Source organism: Mercenaria mercenaria, chromosome 1 (assembly GCF_021730395.1).
Source record: "Mercenaria mercenaria strain notata chromosome 1, MADL_Memer_1, whole genome shotgun sequence".
Classification (NCBI taxonomy): domain Eukaryota; kingdom Metazoa; phylum Mollusca; class Bivalvia; order Venerida; family Veneridae; genus Mercenaria; species Mercenaria mercenaria.
Genome location: NC_069361.1, coordinates 49,739,223 through 49,757,242, shown reverse-complemented (window position 1 = coordinate 49,757,242; position 18,020 = coordinate 49,739,223). Strand labels below are relative to the sequence as shown.

The window sequence follows — 18,020 nt, the reverse complement described above, 5'->3', positions numbered from 1 at the left end:
TTAAAGACAGCAGTAAAATCTAAGATAAATTACCGTTTAAATGATTAAGGATTATAAGTAAAGAAATATAACTGAGGTACAAGACGTGAGCTATAAATAAATTGCATTTATATTTATGCTTTAAAAAAAGTTTTATGAAGTAACTTTTAGTATTTTTCAAATTACCGTTCTTAGTACTTAGCGATAACTCAATTATCTGCATCTTCATTATTTTTTCAACCATACGTGAAGTTTTTGCCTCTCTTGCTGTCATATATGAAAAATAAGAAAGAAAAACCCCATACAATAAATGTATTCGATATATCCAGTTATGAATGAAAAGTACAATTTTTCTGAAAAAGAATATGTTTTGATTTATCAAGGATTAGACACATATTAAATACACAAAAAGATTAAGGAACATGCCTTTGTTGCTGTAGTGTAGGAACATTGGCTTATAAAATTATTTCTGTGCATTATTTCATATACAGGTATGTATTTCATAAATGGGCATTCTGAACATTTGTTAGATGTACATTCTACTATTTGTATATCTGTATCGATACAGAATGACAACCCATTGAGATGATTTGCAATGAACAACAAACATTACTTATAATTGAATACTTCATTTTATAAAATCCAGCAATTTTCATTTTATTATTAGATAAAATTGCAAACAGAAGATTGTTAAAGTCTTCTTGCAAGTTCTATTTAACAGTTTTTACTTAGAGGAATGCATTCGTCTTTCCGGCTGTAAAATACATATATCTAATATTGAACAAACGTTGACGGTTTTAAGAACATTATCATGGAACATCTGCCAGTAACTAAAATATCATTTTAAAAATTTATAAACAGTGAAGTCATCAATTTATCGATCGATATAAACTGCGATAAATGTAATATATTTTATATAGGACATAGAAGAGGTCATAAAATCAATCATTGAGGTACACCCATCTTTTGAGACTGTGGACGTCTTATTTTCGAGTCCGGTTTTTAGCAACACCAGTACACACCAGTACTGGTGTCATAACGACAAAGAGTCATGTAAGCTTGAAGCTTTCATCATAATCGAGCTGATATAAGTAAATAAAATGTCTTATTTTGTCAATTTGGGTTATATTTTATAGGTATGATGCAAATAATTTCTCTGAAGTAAATAACGTTTTATTTATGTTACCCGTGACAACAATCAAAATCTCATTAGAAGCATGTATGGATAAAATGTAAAAAAAGACTGGATATAGATTAATAATTGGGCTTTATTAAGCCATAATAGGAGATGTATATGAAACAGAGTGAAATAAAAGTCGAGTTATACATTTTTTGCTATAAATATCCAAGCTCATTATATGTACATAGTTAACTTGCGGCCAGACAGTAACAGTCTGCGTGCCGAGTTTATATTTGTCGTCTGGCACAAAAATAATTTTATGTTACATAAAATACATTTATGTTATAACACATCATTATCGAGATTAGCTGTTTTCAAAGATCAAGAATAAAGACTCTTATTATTTACCGCTGCTTATATATTTCAACAATGTTTCAATAAATACAGTAGAGTTAAAGTAATGTGGCATTACTGGTTTTGACAAACCTGATTTTATGAAAACTAATTGTCTTGTTAAAGCATATTTGCGACTATAAAACTATATAGAAAAAGTTGAACATGCCTCTCTTCAGAAAGGGGATACGCAATCTCATGCTTATTTCTTCCAACGATTTGCTTTCATGTTATTCTTATAATGAGTTTTAACTGTAACATTAGTTCCGTGTTTTCATCGAAAATAGCTGAATAAGATACTTGAACTGTAGTACGAAATGCTTTTTGTTACATTTCCTCAAAGTCTTAATTTGAAAGAAATACGGTTTAATTTGAGAATTATTAAGACCTTTGCTTAATATAAAGACGCTAGTAACCATATGTGTATAATTATAAAAGCATAATATCAGGTATCAACTAAATAAAGACATTCGGCATTAACAAACCCTGGCAGAATTGGACCCATATAAATAAAACATTCCAGATATACTTGAATTCTCCTACATTCTTCATTGTGTACCTTTCATATCGGCCATATCGTTCTTCGTCGCTCCTGTGGTTATATCAATGTCTTGCAGTTGTGTTTGTAACTCTCCATGTCTAACTGCATGATTTCCGTCCATATTATCCAGGCATGCTGTAATATTACATGGACATTTATCAAAGAAAGTGATACTGTATTCAAAGACAAATAAACCTCTCCCTTTCTACGTTTTGAAAATATAAAGCGAAACATTGTTATAAAATGGGGGTACTTATTATCAGATAATGGGGACGGAGATGTGTAGAGGTTATTACATAGTCATCACGCAGGTTATTCAATTCTCTAATTTATATCTATGCAATAATACTGGACAAGCAGAACTGTATGTTTACTTACTTACTTTCAATAAAGCCCACTTAACCTGCGATTCCTATCCGTAAGTGGTGATAATTTGCTTTCTATTAGTTTTAATTATAGAACTTACTAATTATATTTGTCCCTAGAATAACTCTAAAACATCGATTTTATTTTTCTGAATTTCTAAAACTTAACAGAAGATATTGAAAAAAGAGTAATCTATAGGAAACATATATCTATATTGAGTGATTGATATGGTTATTGTTGTAGTTTTGCGCCAGGTGTAGGCTGAAATTATTTCTGCTCTGAATAACTGGATTATTTTGTAAAATCTAGTGATTCTAGAGATTGGATTTTGGGCTCAATTTTTAATAAATCAGTGACGAACATACTGCAGAACTAATTTTATGGAATTATATTTGAATTAATGAATAACTTTCATGTAAAGCAATTGCAAATTGACAAAATTTGGGATAACGTCAGTTTTGGTGAACAACATCTCACTCAAAGTTATGACTAATCCATATAAGGTAGACAGTACAGTAGAGACCAATTATTGGATTATATGATTTGCACCTAGAAGGTATACAATACCGAATGAAGAAACATTAGCTATGCTGAAAAAGTATATTCTTTCGAAATACAGAGATAAACAACCTGGTCGCCCGAGGATAAAGTCTAAAGCTGATGTTCACGTGACAAATTTGACCCAAATTAAACTACATCATACCCTCATATAAAATGCACACAGAAACAAAAAAAAAAAAAAAAAAACATTAAAAGGTTGACCTGAATTAAACTGGATCATTCATTCTAAGTAAATGCTCACAGAAAGAAACAACTGAAATTTTTACTGTGAAAATAAGGTATGTGCGGGAAAGTCTGCTGTCCTTCTCCAGCACATATTGGAGTAGAGTATAGACATCTGTGTAATCACTGAAATTTGGCGACAGTTGTATGTTGATGACGTTTTCAGGAGAGAATTGTCTCAGTATGTTTACTGCTTTGATGATGTCCAAACAACCGACCGTAAAGGTGGAGGACTTGCCCTTTTATACAGAAACAATCCCAAAGTGTCAATTTCCCAGCAAAAACCATTCAAGTGACATATTACAAGTAGAACTAGGATAATTAAACAACCTTGTAGTGAACTTGTCCAATGTCAATGATTTTGTGTCTGAATTTACAAAAATCACACCAGACACTGGTCAGAAACACGCCCCTCTAAAGAAAGCACTATTCTCTGTAAACCGACAGTTCCTTGGAACTCAGGATACCTAAAACAGTACAAACGATCAATAGAGAAAAGTTAACCTTATATAGTGCTGAACGTCTAGTGCCAAGGATGAGTACTGCCAGAACAAGATAAATGAAGCAGAAGGAAACATCAAAAAGCTGTATCCTGTTACATCATAATATACTGGGTAGGTCAAATGAAAATTCGCTCCCATTATACACAAGTGCAGTATCTTTGGCAAATGACTTACAACGATACTTTGCCGATAAGATAATCAAGTTGAGAAATGATCTTGACTATAAACCAACTGAAACACCGTGCAATGGTAATTCTTCCTACTCGAATCCACCCGTGATTATGAATACTTTTACTGCGTTCAAACCATATTCCGAAAATGATATTTTGAAAATTGCATATGCTTCAAAATCCACAACATGTGAACTCAGTGTGATTCCAACTAAAAATTAAAGGAGTATTTTTTACAACTTGCTCCCGTTGTTACAGAAATTGTAAATCTATCACTGCTGTCTGGTGTGCTCCAAGAGAAGAGGAAAATTTTTTATGTAGAAGAAAGGTCTCCCACTGGAACTGCAAAAATATCGCCCGGTGTCAAATTTAACACTCATCTTCAAACTTCTTCAAGAAGCTGTACTAAACCAAATCAATAAACGTATTAAAGTTAACAATCTCCTCCAAGCTTACCAATTTGCCTTAAGAAAATATCACGGGGTTGAAACAGCAATAATTAAAATGTATATAATAATCTTTTGGAAACCATAGATAAAAATAAAGTAACAATCGTGATCATGATCGACTTGAAGCTAGATAGAATCTTATCTCACGAATAGAACAATGAAAGTCTTAGTCAAACAGACAGCACCTGACACGAATCAATTGAGGTTAGGTGTCATGCAGAGTTCTAGTGCCGGAGCAGTGATCTTACCCTGTACATATCGGCTCTCATCCGAGTGGTGCAGAAATATCAAGCAAATCTATTGAATACGCGGATGACCACAGGATTGCGTTAAAGATTCAAGCGGGAAATTCTCAAAATGAGACACCTGTTCTACAACAACTTGACAGCTGTCTCAATGAAATCATAAAATGGATGACAACCTTCAAACTAGAAATGAATCAGTCTTAAACTGAAATTATTATGTATGAAACCAGACAACAGCGAAATTGATCATCACAAGTGTAAACTTTGGTTGGCGTGGCGTAAAATGCGTCGATCATGTTAAAGACCAGTGTGTAACCATGACCAATACACTCAACGTTGACCATCACATCTAGAAAGAGTGTCAGATAGCTCATGTGCAGTTACAAAACCTTAGAGCTATACGGAAACGTTTCATACAAAAGTCAACTGAATCATTAGTGCATGATTGGTTCATTCCCACATTGACTTCTGCAACAGTTTATTTACTGAAATTCTAGCTTACCAAATCAACAAACTACAGTGAGTCCAAACTCATGCCACTAGAGTAGTCATGAATGCTTCCTGTCTACAGCCAAGTGCTGAACTTCTGATAGAATTACACAGACTTACAGTTAAGGCCAGAGTCATTTTCAAAGTCCTAGAAAAAGTATTCCATGTCATCAATGGTACAGCTACGGTATATCTGAAGGAAATATTTGTACAGACCTACTCGACAACAGTACAGGCTAAGCTCACAAAGTTACTAACTTAAACATTCCTAGACGGTGAAAAAACAGACATATCTATGACCATTGTTGGTCCCAAATGCTGGAACGAATCTACCTAGCTATCTGAAGGACATTCAGTCTGAAGCCGGCTTTAGATCAAAACTGAAAACACATTTGTTTAGTCTGTTTCATGAACAATGAGTGTACTCTGTTAAGATACAAAATATCAGTAGTGGTATAAAATAGTATTTAGATATGTCTAAATCTAAGTTTTAGAATCCTATTCATATATTGAATATTTATGTTTAAAATCTGTGTTATGTAACTGTAAAGCGCAATAGAATATTGTATCATTTTTGCACTATATAAATGCCTTGTATTTGTTTTTGATTTTGAATGATCTATAAATCATTCTTGTCAAATCTAGATATTAATATATTTCATTTCAGTGTACGCCGTCAACTATTATGATGTCAAGCATTTTACTTCATTGCTGAGTGCAAGTTTGCTCGTTTGGACTTAAATCGAAAATGTTTTGGACTTTACCTCAAAATAATCGTAACTCCTTGACCGACTTTACATCAATAAAACTATCAGTATAGATTTAGTAATAATGTAACCTTTACATACAACATTTAAATGCTAACATAATTTCACCGTTTTCCATGATATCTTTAGAAATTTTGTTTCGTTTATTTGGCATTTATTTTATTTTCAAAGCTTAAAAAGGGTTTATTATCAGTTTTTACACATTGTAGAGAATGCTACGGTGATTAGTTAACACACTGTTTACGAGGCTTTAACTGTGGGGCATTTTAAATCCAACTGAGTTGCAGAATTTAAATAGTTCTAACAAGATATACATTTCTGCCTATTATGCTTTGTACCTGAGGTTTGTTTCATTTAAATTTCTCGTATTGTTTAAAAATTACGACCGAGATACAAAATGAGATATAAAAACCTTATTTTCAGAAGGTAAAACATGAAGAATATATAACAATACATACAACTTCTTTCCAGTATGGCCTTCTATTCAGAAGTTAAAACAAGAATGTGTCTTTAGGACACATAGTGTGCCCCCACTGGTACATTTATTATAAATAAGGGGCAACAATTCAGATGTTTGCAGTGTTAAGGAGGTAATATAGCCTAAACAAACATTTTATGAAAAGGATTTATTATTCTAGGCCATATACTTTTTGAGCTATGAGCATCTAAAACAAAAATCTACTATTGTGGCTATTTCAAGGGCCGTAACTCTGTAATAAGCACTAAAATTATCAAAACGAATGTCAAGTGTGCAAGGCCATATCATGATAAAGACTCAAGCAAGGTTTCATGAATTTACATCACATTCTTTTAAAGCTAGGCAAATTATAAATTTTTGACTATTTCAGGGTCATAACTTAGGGGTTGAACCAGCCAAAAAATAAGAGGTGCGCATTTCATATCATGATAAAGACTCATGCAAGTTTTCATTCATTTATATCATATGCTTTTTGAGCTAGGTGCGTCACAAGGTGAAAATGTGTCTTTTTTTAACTACCTCAGGGGCAATAACTCTGGAAACAGGGGGCGGAGGCAGACAACAAATAGGAGATGCACAAGTTCATATCATGATAATGACTCATGCAAGGTATCATCCATTTATATCATTATGCTTTTTGAGCTAGGTGTGTCACAAGGTGAAAATCTGCCTTTTTAACTATTTCAGGGGCCATAACATTTTGTGATTTCTTTAGATTAAAGTAGTAATGATATGTTTACTTAAAATTCCTGAAAAAACTATATCTTGAACTTTGCAATATTTCAATATCTAATAAGGTATGTAAGTGAATGATTTGGTATAAAATTACAGTTCATACATTTGTTAACTAAAGTCTTAGTTATCTTTTGGATATTTATAATTTGATCATAAATAAAAAGGTAATTTTTAAAATTTAGTGACTTTGCTAATAAAAAAAAGAAAAAAGAAAGAAACAGGCACATTTATTTCTAGAAATCTGTATTAATTTCTACTGGATTATATTATGTATATTCAAAATATGTTTATGTTTATCATAAGACATACATACATTTTAATATGTAACATCATTCTGACAACTTTCTTATGAAGGAGAATAATAAAATAAAACTTGCTGGAAGAGAGGATTGATCTTTCTTCTATATATTTTCTTAGATTCCCCATTCTACAAAAGTTCCGGAGGTAAATCTCGGAGGAACACTTTATTTATGTCATAGCACATCTTGGACGAAAACATCAGCTGTTTTCAAAGAACAAGAATAAGGACCCTTAATATTTACCACTGCAAACATGTTTCAACAATGTATCATAAATATTATAGTAGAGTTAAATCTACAAATGTATATGGCATAAGTGGTTTTGACAAACCTGATTTTATGTAAACTATTTGTCTTTTTTAGAACATATTTACGACTAAAAAGCTATATAACAGGAGTATGCTCTAAAAATGGTAGGTAAAATTGAAATGGGTCAATTGCCCAGGTTCTGCTTATTCCCGATTTAATAAAACGGAATTCAGTCGATTCTGTCAATTATTTGTGAAGTAAGTTAATGTGAAATTTCTTGAAACATCTTTGAATCATTGTATCATGTCTATTTTTCATCAAGTGATTATTTTAGCGTATCTCATTAATGACACTTACTGGGTAATCTATCATTTCGGTAATTTAGTTATTTCTTATAACGTAGATAGATGAAGTCACTGATAAACAGACTATTTTCTGGTAATCCTTGTAATAGTGATGATAAGCTGGCTAAGTCCAAAGTTTAAAATAATTGGATTTCAAAGTGTATGAAAACTATATGTCTCGTTGCCTACGACATTTACCTTGAAAGTAAGGACAGTCCAGTCTCATCATTCTAAATGCTTGTGCAAACTTCAATTGGAACCCTTGATCGATTTAAATAAATTATTCAGACACTAGGTGCTTTGTATAAAAATGCATTGACACTGACCATAGACGTATTGAAGAGACTTATCTCGACAAGTATCTTCTAAACACTCAATAGTTTGTGTCATTACAATATCTCCTATTGTCGATACATATTAACATTTGTTTTCATTAGAATCCCTTAAATTGTTACAGAAGTTGTAAATAACAACATAGTGTTTCGGACAAACGAACGAACTAATTCGTAGCAAAATTTGTACATGCTTCCCTTCGGAAATGGGCTATGCAAGCTACTGCTTATTTCTTCAACGATTCGTTTTCGTATTAATTCTTATAATCAGTTTTAATCGTAGCATTAATTCCGAGTTTTCATCGAAAATAGCAGAATAACATACTTGAACTGTAGTATGACGCGTTATGCTAATTTTTGCTACATTTTCTCAAAATCTTAATTTCAAAGAAGTAATGTTTAGTTTTTGAATTATTAAGACCTTTACTTAATATAAAGACATAGTAACATTATCTGTGTAAAAACATAATACCAGACATTAACTAAATAATGGCATTCCATGTAACATACTCTGGCGGAATTGGACCCACATACATGAAATAATTTCAGACAAACTGAAATTCTCCTACATTGTTCATTGTGTACCTTTCATGTCAGCGATATCGTTCTTCGTCGCTCCTGTGGTTATATCAATTTCTTGCAGTTGTGTTTGTATCGCTCCATGTCTGACTGCGTTTCTTCCGTCCATATTATCAAGGCATGCTGTAATGTTAAATGTGAATTTAACAGAAAAAGTGGTGCCATATTCAAAGATGAAATATCTTGAAACCTCACCATTTCTACGTTATGAAAAGATAAAGCGAAACATTATTATAAAATGGGGATAGTTATTATCAGATAATGGGGACGGGGCTCTGTAGAGGATATTACATAATCTTCACATTAGTTAGTTATTCAATTCTCTTTTTTGTATCAAACTAATTTACATCTATGCAATGATAGTGAACAAACAGAACTTTATGTTTAAGGTTCATACTATCAAATCATTTTAGAACTAGGGATAAAACTAAAATCTCAGATGGATGACAGTATGTAAAGATAAATGAAAATATGATTTCGTTCAAACATTTTTGCTTACTTACTTTCAATACCGCTTAACAAGCGATTTATGTCCGTTAGTACTGATAATTTGCTTTAATTAGTTCCAACTATAGAATTTACTTATTACATTTATCCGTATAATAACTCCAAAACATCGATTAATTTTTTCGGAATTTTCAAACATTAACAGGAGATATTGAGAGAAAGTATAATTGAAAGTCGTGTGATAATTGCGAATAATTTTGTACGATGGTGAGAATATATAGATAGATCAACGCGTTATATGTGATACATATGTTGGTTATTACCACTGGCACCAGACCAGAAAGAAAATGCCTCTGTACATGTTATTCCCTACCCCTAGGTATACTATAAGAACCATGGTCATGAACGGGAAAATATACTAACCCATTTTAATCGCAAATTTCACACCTAAAACACGCAGTTCGGTAAATGTGTACTATGGATATTGAACAAGTGGTAATTTATCTTCCATTGTGTACCGGTCACATTTCTTTAATATTTCTTATCTTAGAGAAACAACGCGTAGTTTATAGTTTTTTTCAACGTTACACAAAATACTTGCCTGATCTTCCCTGTTGAAGTTCCGGTCTAGATTACAAAACCATTCTGATTGGCTTATGTGAACATGTATGTCAGTCGTCTTTTAACTACACGTGTACACTAAAATGTGTATATGCAGCATAAATGTGCAAAATGAATTAAATAAACAGAACAGATGTATACCAATGTATGACTTCAAATTCAAAATCATATCTAAGATGAATATCATTCAACATTTCGTGTTTTATTGTAAAACTGTGAATATTTTTCATTCTGTTTATGTTTGTTTACATTTCGCCTAACATGTGAACACTGCTGTGACCTCTAGACCTTATGTTCATTTGGGAAGTTCACGCAAGTTCTTTCTGTAACGTTGACGAAAGCATAAATTATGTGGAGTATCTCGGCAATATGGAATATTGAGACAATGTGACTACTGTACGAGGGAAGATAAATTATCGCTTGTTCAATGTACTAGATATACATTCACCGAACTGCGCGTTTTAGGTGAGAAATGTACGATTGAAATGGGTTAGTGCACTTTCCAGTTCATGACCATGGTTCTTATAGAATACCTAGGGGTAGGGTATAACATATAAAGTTGCATTTTCTTTCTGTTCTGGTGCCAATGGTTATTACAGATACCACAGTGTTTAGTATATACTCTGTATTTGATCAGTATTATATTTTCAAGAAAGTACGAAAGTCAATGCTTGGCATAAAATATGCTTCATATCATGATAATTTTATGTCATCTGTTTATTTCGAAAAGTGTGGCTTTTGAACTAAATCATGTTCATTTACAAAAATGCAAACTTGTTTATGTTATATTAAATTTTGTTACATCCAGCAATTTTCATTTAATTAGATAAAATTGCAACCAAAAGATTGTTAAAGACTTCTTGCAAGTTCAATTTAAGAGTTTTTAACTTAGAAAAATGCATTTCTGTTTTCCGGGTGTAAATTGCATATATTTAATTTTGCACAAACGTTGACGTTTTTAACAACATTGTGGCATTCCTGCCAGTAACTAAGTTATCATTTTTAAAAAAGTCTTCAGCGTATATATCGATATAAACAGTATCTGCGATAAATGCGATTTGTTTTATAAAAAGCAGACATTGAAAAGGTCATAAAAGCAAGCATTCATGTACACCCATCTTTTGAGACTGCGGATGTCTTTTTTGCGAGACCGGTTCCTAGTAAAGCCGGTACTGTTGTCATAACGAGAGTGAGTTATATTAGCTGGAAGCTTTCTTCATAATCGAGCTGAAATAAGTAAGTATAAATAAAATGTCTTTTTTTGTTCATTTGGGTTATACTTTATAGGTATGATGTAAATACATTTAAGGTAATAACGATTTAGTTATGTGAAAATACATCATGATCGAAAACTTCAGCTGTTTTTAAAGATCAAGAATAAGGACCCAATTATTTACAACTGCCAACATATTTCAACAATGTATCAATAAATAAAGTAGAGTTAAAGCAATATGGCATAAGAGGTTTTGACAAACCTGGTTTTATGTAAACTATTTGTCTTTTTAAAACATATTTGCGAGTATAAAGCTATATATATAGCAGGAGTATGCTATAGAAATGGTGGGTAACATTTAGTTGGGTCAATTGCCCAGGTCCTGCTTATTCCCGATTAAATAAATCGGAATAGAGTCGATTCTATCAAATATTTGTGAAATAAGATGATGTGAAATTTCTTGAAGCATCTTTAAATTATTGCATCAGGTCTATTTTTCATCAAATGATTATTTTTAGCGTATCTCATAAATGACACTTGTGTTATCTATTACTTCGGTAATTTATTTATTTCTTATGACATAAATGATATCAGTTATAGACAGACTATTTTCTAGTAATCCTTGTAATACTGATATTAAGTTGGCTAAGTCCAAAGTTTGAAATAAATGTATCCTATGTTTTCTTATTGGATTTCAAAGTGTATGAAAACTATATGCTTCGTTGCCTACCTTGACAGTCCAGTATCATCATTCTTAATGTTTGTGCAAAGTTCAAATGAAACCCTTGGTCGTTTCAAAGAAATGTTTCAGACATGAAGTGGATTTTATTAAAATGAATTAATATTATATTGTCTTTAACACTGACCTTAGACGTATTGGTGAGACTATCTTGACAAGTATCTTCAGACATTCAATAGCTTATATCATTGTAATATCTCGTAATATTGATAAATATTTTACATTTATTTTCATTGGAATCCCTTAAATTGTTATAAAAGTTATCAATAAAAACATAGATCTAGTGTTTCGGACAGACGAACGAACTAATAGATAGCAAAATTTTATATACCTCTCTTAAGATATGGGTTATAAAATCTCTGACTTAATTATTTCAAAGATTCGTTTTCATATTACATCTTATAATAAGTTCTAATCGTAATATTAGTTCTGATTTTTCATCGAAAATAGCTGAATAAGATAATTGAACTATAGTATGGCGCGTTTTCATTCCTCAAAATCTTAATTTGAAGGAAGTACAGTTTAATTTGTAAATTAATTAGACCTTTACTAAATATTAGAAATTATTTTCTTCTGCAAATAATTTACTTTACTTTGCAAGAAAAAACTGTCAACACCGTTGCTATGCAGTTACGTCACGATCACTTGGCAACTGGTGATCTTCGGATATTATCGTCCGTTACGCATGGATTCTAGCCAGCATGATATCATTAAGCCGGGTATCAGTTCTACCAACGATATATAAGCACCAAAAGTCCGTGCAAATTTCTCTTTCTCGATTCACCACCGAAGATAAACTACACTGCTAAAAGCTCAATTTCCCATCCCACCCACCCAAAGTTGTTTACAAATCGTTGTTTTGCTACGATTTTTCATTTAGACATCATATTAATACATATATAATGTTTCTTTCTTTGCTCTGCTCTGCTGTGTTTTAATGTATTTTTCAGAGTCTTCTTGCTAATATGCGGAAATGGCAACATTGCTTACCAGAAAAGGGGTATCAAGTGAACGATCTGTCACTCATGAAGTTGTAGACATTCAGACATTCTCATTACTGATAGAAACTAAGTAATAAGTGTATAATACTACATGATAAACGTCTATATTGCTTTGAACATTAGTGAACTTTATACTGCGTTTGTTGCATCAGTTGAATTGTTATTAGAAAGGACATTCAGGACAGTATTTGTGGGAAGTTGTTTGCTATAACTTATACAGTCTGTAGACATGTATATCTATCGGATGTGAACACTTTTTGTTATTGCATTCTTTGTAATGAACGTTTGCATAAGGATTGTATAACTGATGTGTAATAATTGTTCAGAATAGTCTTTGAGAAACTGAATATAAACGATGATTGTCAATTCTTCTCAATAAATTACTCTATAGTCATATAACACTGTGACTTATCGTAAAAATTCTGTCGGTCGAGGGTTGAACACGCGAGCCAGCAAAATTCACTGCTTATACACAAAATTATTTTATTAATTGATATTGTATGGTATCTGTCTGTCAAATTTTCTCCTAAATCGATGTTGGGGCCTTGACCTCATTCCCGTCGGTTTAGGGGCCTATTCGACTGACGTATTTAAAGTAATAAAACACAGCGTATTTTGAATCGCGGTTAGATAAATTTTGATTGTAAGCCTGCAATTCTGTTTGCGTTTCTAGGTTTTGCCCATGTGATCTGGCCATCCTAGCTTGCTTAGTTTACTGTTGCGCTTGCCATATTTGCCTAGTTTGCGTAGTTTATTGTTGCACTTGCCAAGTTTTTGACTTGATTGGTTTCAAGTAAATGTGCGTCTTTGCCCGTGGATTCCAATGATAGCTTGCCTTATTCGCAATAGGTTTTGCCATTTGCTTATTTTACTATTCATGTCAGACAGTTGCTTCGGCACTCCCTGTCATAATATTGCCGGCTTGGACAGTTGCTTCGGCACTGACTGTCATAATATTGCAGTCTCGTTACTCGTTTTTATGGACAAAAATTTGCTTCGACCCACACTTCCTTTTTTTTCTCATTCAGGCTCGCCGGTTCTTCTCGACCGACTGTATTTGGACAGTTGCTCCGGCACTCCCTGTCCACACATTAAGTGGCATTAAACCTCCAAACTTACCATAATAATGTTATTATCTACATTACTTGCTACCCCTTGTGATAAAAGTCATATGATGTAATGTTTTACATGATTCTTATTGAATAATAATGATAAATCGTTAAGTATTTGGTTTTATTTACTTCTCGAATGATAAAATAAAAAGACGCTAGTAACCTTATGTGTGTAATTATAAAATCATAATAACGGGTATTAACTAAATAAAGGCATTTCGCACAACACACTGTGGCGGAATTAGACCTATATGCATAAAATAATTCCAGATATAATGACATTCTCCTAAATCTTTCATTGTATACCTTTCATGCCGGCCATAGCGTTCTTCGTGGCTCCTGTGGTTATATCAATTTCTTGAAGTTGTGTTTGTAACTCTCCATGTCTGACTGCATGATTTCCGTCCATATTATTCAGGCATGCTGCAATATTAAATTTGCATTTAAAAGAGACAAAGATACAATATTCATGATTGAAAAACCTTTCTACCTCATGAAAATATAAAGCGAAACTTTGTTATAAAATGAGGGCAGTAATTGTCGGATCATAGGGGCGGGGATATGTAGAGATTTTTACATAGTCATAACACTATAGTTATTATTCAATTATCTTTTTCGTACCAAACTAATTAAAATCTTTGCAGTAATACTGAAAAAAAAACGAAAAAAAAAACAAACTGTATATGAAGTTTCCTATATCGAATCTTTATAGAAATAATGATTAATGATGCACCACAAAATAACTGTATTCTTTGGTATTTCCATGATGGTAATTATACATGCTTTGCATGAAGAAAATGAGAAATAACAATCATCTAGCTAAAAATTGACAGTGACATATAAAATGCCTAGACAATGTGTTTAATGTCTTTGATGTATTGAAGGTGGTCAATCACATTTAAACAACATTTAATGACATTTTTTACTTTTTGTATATTCTGGTAGAAAATTATTTAAGGTACAAAAAGACCGATTACATAGAGTTAGATTCCTATTTGAAATGTATATTTTATTATTTTTATAAAATTTTGTAATTACTCCCCTTTAATATGAAAGTATATAAAAAGCTGGGTATTTCTTTTTATTTCGATACAATGTCTAGTTTTACATTTGCATTTGATAGACATATCAACTATTGAACAATCTGAACCAAAATGCAAGTTTAAAAGCTGTGTGTAGCTTCTGAATTCATTTATTTCCAATCTATCTTGGTTGCGCAACCAAGATAGGCAAAGGGAGGTAATAATAATTCTTCAAACTTGCGTTTCTAATGAATTCCATCTAAATACATAATTTTTAATGCAAATATTTTACAAATATATTACAATATGTCTAATATTTATACATTTCCTTAGGCAAAGTATGTTTATCAAATTTATACTTATGATAAAATAACTATATCTTGGTTGGGCAACCAGGATAGGAAAATGAAATTTTAAAAATACCTCCAGTGAAAATCTGATTTGTATTAAGTGTTAAGTGAACATAAATGAGTGTAAATTATCAGATGCTAAAGTTTCGAACAAATCCGTTACATGGCCAAAATCTGATTATCCACCTTTAAGGTTAGTTTAGACCACACTTTGTTTCTACAGTGAAAGATAGTTGTTATTTTATGTTTATAAAATTATATTGATAAGATATAGACTTGATAAATTTTCAGATGAAGTTGTGAAAATACATTATTTCAAGGAGGACCTAAATTGTCCACCTATCATCCTTTAGAAAAACCGTATTATACCAGTATTATCAGAATAATTTGCATATAGTTCATGTGGGAGGAAAAAGAAGGTCACTAGGTCGTGGTTGATCTTTAAACCAACCTCTCAGATGGAGGACAGTTTGTAAAAAAAATTGGGAATATGTTTTTGTTCAAACTGTTTAGCTTACTTACTTTCAATATCGTTTAATCTGCGATTCACATCAGTTAGTACTGATAATTTTCTTTCTAATGCATATAGAAAACTTGTTTTGAATGCATGTAGCTCTTTGATGTGTGTTAATGACGACTTAATATCGATATTCCCTGACTTTGTTTTCCTTATGATGTCTTTGATTTCTGTAACTGTATCTGCACTGATACCTGAAGCTAGTTGCAGAAGAGCTGGCTCTAGCAAACGTCGATTTGTGTCATATTCAGTTGCGCTGAAGCTCATGCTCGTGGGATGCCCTTGAATGTGATTTCTTTGTGCTTTCAAGGTTTTGATAGAAGTTGTGTCTGCAAGCGAAAAACCTGGTGTTCCCAGGAACAATCTTTTCAATACGACCATAAGTATGGACATATCCCAGGTTTGTACATCTGCATTTACTGTAGATGTAGACGGAAACAAACTCTTTTTCTGTTCTTCGACAAGATTTTTAAAACACGCTCTGTTTGTTCCAAGTAACTGTTCGAGAGTCTGACTTCGATTTGCTGCTTCTCTAATTACAATGCCTCTTAATACAAGCAATCCACCCTCACCTAGTAACAGTATATGTCTCATATATCTCTCATCATCTAAAGTTGCCATTGTCTATAAAGAAATGAAAATAATTTTTAAACGATTTTTGTTGCCCTGCGGTGTGAATGTTTGAAAACTCAGCATGATACGACATATTGTTAATTGCTTTTTTACGGTAACGTTAAAATTCACTCATTTGTTCAAATTTTCTGGCATATACTCATTAGAATCTTTTATTAGGAATTTCTGGTGGAGCACAATGCTAGACACTTCTTAAATTTCTGTTTCTACAAAATAAAAACCCAGAAGAAGTTATGAGACCGTTGCGAATCTATTCGTTTCGTGTGCAAAACGGACCGAGAAGGCAAAGTAGGTAAAGAAAATTGTATCAGTTCTTTTTTCCGATCAGACAGATACAGAGTTTTGTCTTCATTTCATTTAGAATGTAACAAAATACGACAGCCCAACTTACTATCTCCGTACATGTGTATATTTATGATCTCTGTCTCTGTATTTTCATGATGTCCAGATGTAGGAAGGCAAACGACAAAAAAAATGCATTTCATAATTATTTGTTGTTAACTTAGTCGAAACGTTCGCTTTTACTAACTCTTTACAATAGTATATATAAAATACAATGCAGAAAAGAATGCTTCTTGAAGTCAGAATGACTCTGTATTGAGAAAAATACTGAAACTAACATTTCTTTTTTTTTCAAATTTAGTTTATGGTATTTCTATCCCATTCTCTCCGGTCATCATGAACATACGGAAACGCACAAAACAGAAGTATCTACTTGCAGAGAAGGGATGACTGTCTTTATGGAACATTTACTTAAGATACAACATAAAGACAAATCCGACTTCGATTGAGAACAAACTCTCCAAAATTGCTCGAAGCGATGTTTCCGCGTTCTTATCGTTTGAACATTACTCGAATAGTTTACCCGCAGTGATTACGGCCACATTTCATTTTAAAAAACAGCATTTTTTAAAAATCCTTATTAAAGAAGAAGTCAGTTATTGGTATCTGTAGAAACGGTGGAACAGTTTAGATATGGACACACGTTATACTCAAAAACTTTCAGTGTAGAAAATGACCAAACGGCCAGACGGTTCGTCTTATTTTTTATTTGGTGAAAGATTTCTTCAAATACATCATGCGAGAGTCAGAAACAATTGAAGCTATTTAAGTGCGGACTTGCATTACAATCAATTACGGGATAATTTCACATGTAACTGCAGATTTCGGTTTGAAAACGCAGACCAGTACTTTTTTAAGGATCCTTTGTACTCGGACCAGAGGTGTATCATATTTACAAACACTCCAGCATATCATCCTAAAAAATTAATCTTTTGAATCAACCATTAAGTGGCGGAGACAATAAAAGGCTCTTTCAACATGTTCACTGTTTTATCAACCCGACAAGGAGGTTCAAAAATGATTAATATGTTTGTAGATTAAATTTTATTTAAAAAAAAGGTGTATATTCGGTGTGTGCGATGGCCTTAAGGGCAGGAAATATCAACGCGGGGTCTTCTTTTCCTTTTTTTCCAAAAACAAAAACAATTTCTTCTTCATTGTATATTTCTATTTTTATTACCTTTTCCTCTTATTCATTTTGG

General features: G+C 32.3%; 1 protein-coding gene across 1 annotated transcript in view; it reads right to left on the bottom strand.

Moving 5' to 3' along the window:
- The window catches only part of LOC128558223 (uncharacterized), a 46,084-nt gene that overhangs the window by 13,633 nt on the left and 14,431 nt on the right, over positions 1 to 18,020 (bottom strand). The window contains exons 2-6 of the mRNA XM_053547101.1: positions 15,849 to 16,467; positions 14,261 to 14,377; positions 8,828 to 8,944; positions 2,052 to 2,168; positions 166 to 246 (exon numbers count right to left, since the gene is read on the bottom strand). Coding sequence (XP_053403076.1) covers positions 166 to 246; positions 2,052 to 2,168; positions 8,828 to 8,944; positions 14,261 to 14,377; positions 15,849 to 16,464 — 1,048 coding nt within the window. The 5' untranslated portion in view covers positions 16,465 to 16,467. The remainder of the gene's footprint in view (positions 1 to 165; positions 247 to 2,051; positions 2,169 to 8,827; positions 8,945 to 14,260; positions 14,378 to 15,848; positions 16,468 to 18,020) is intronic.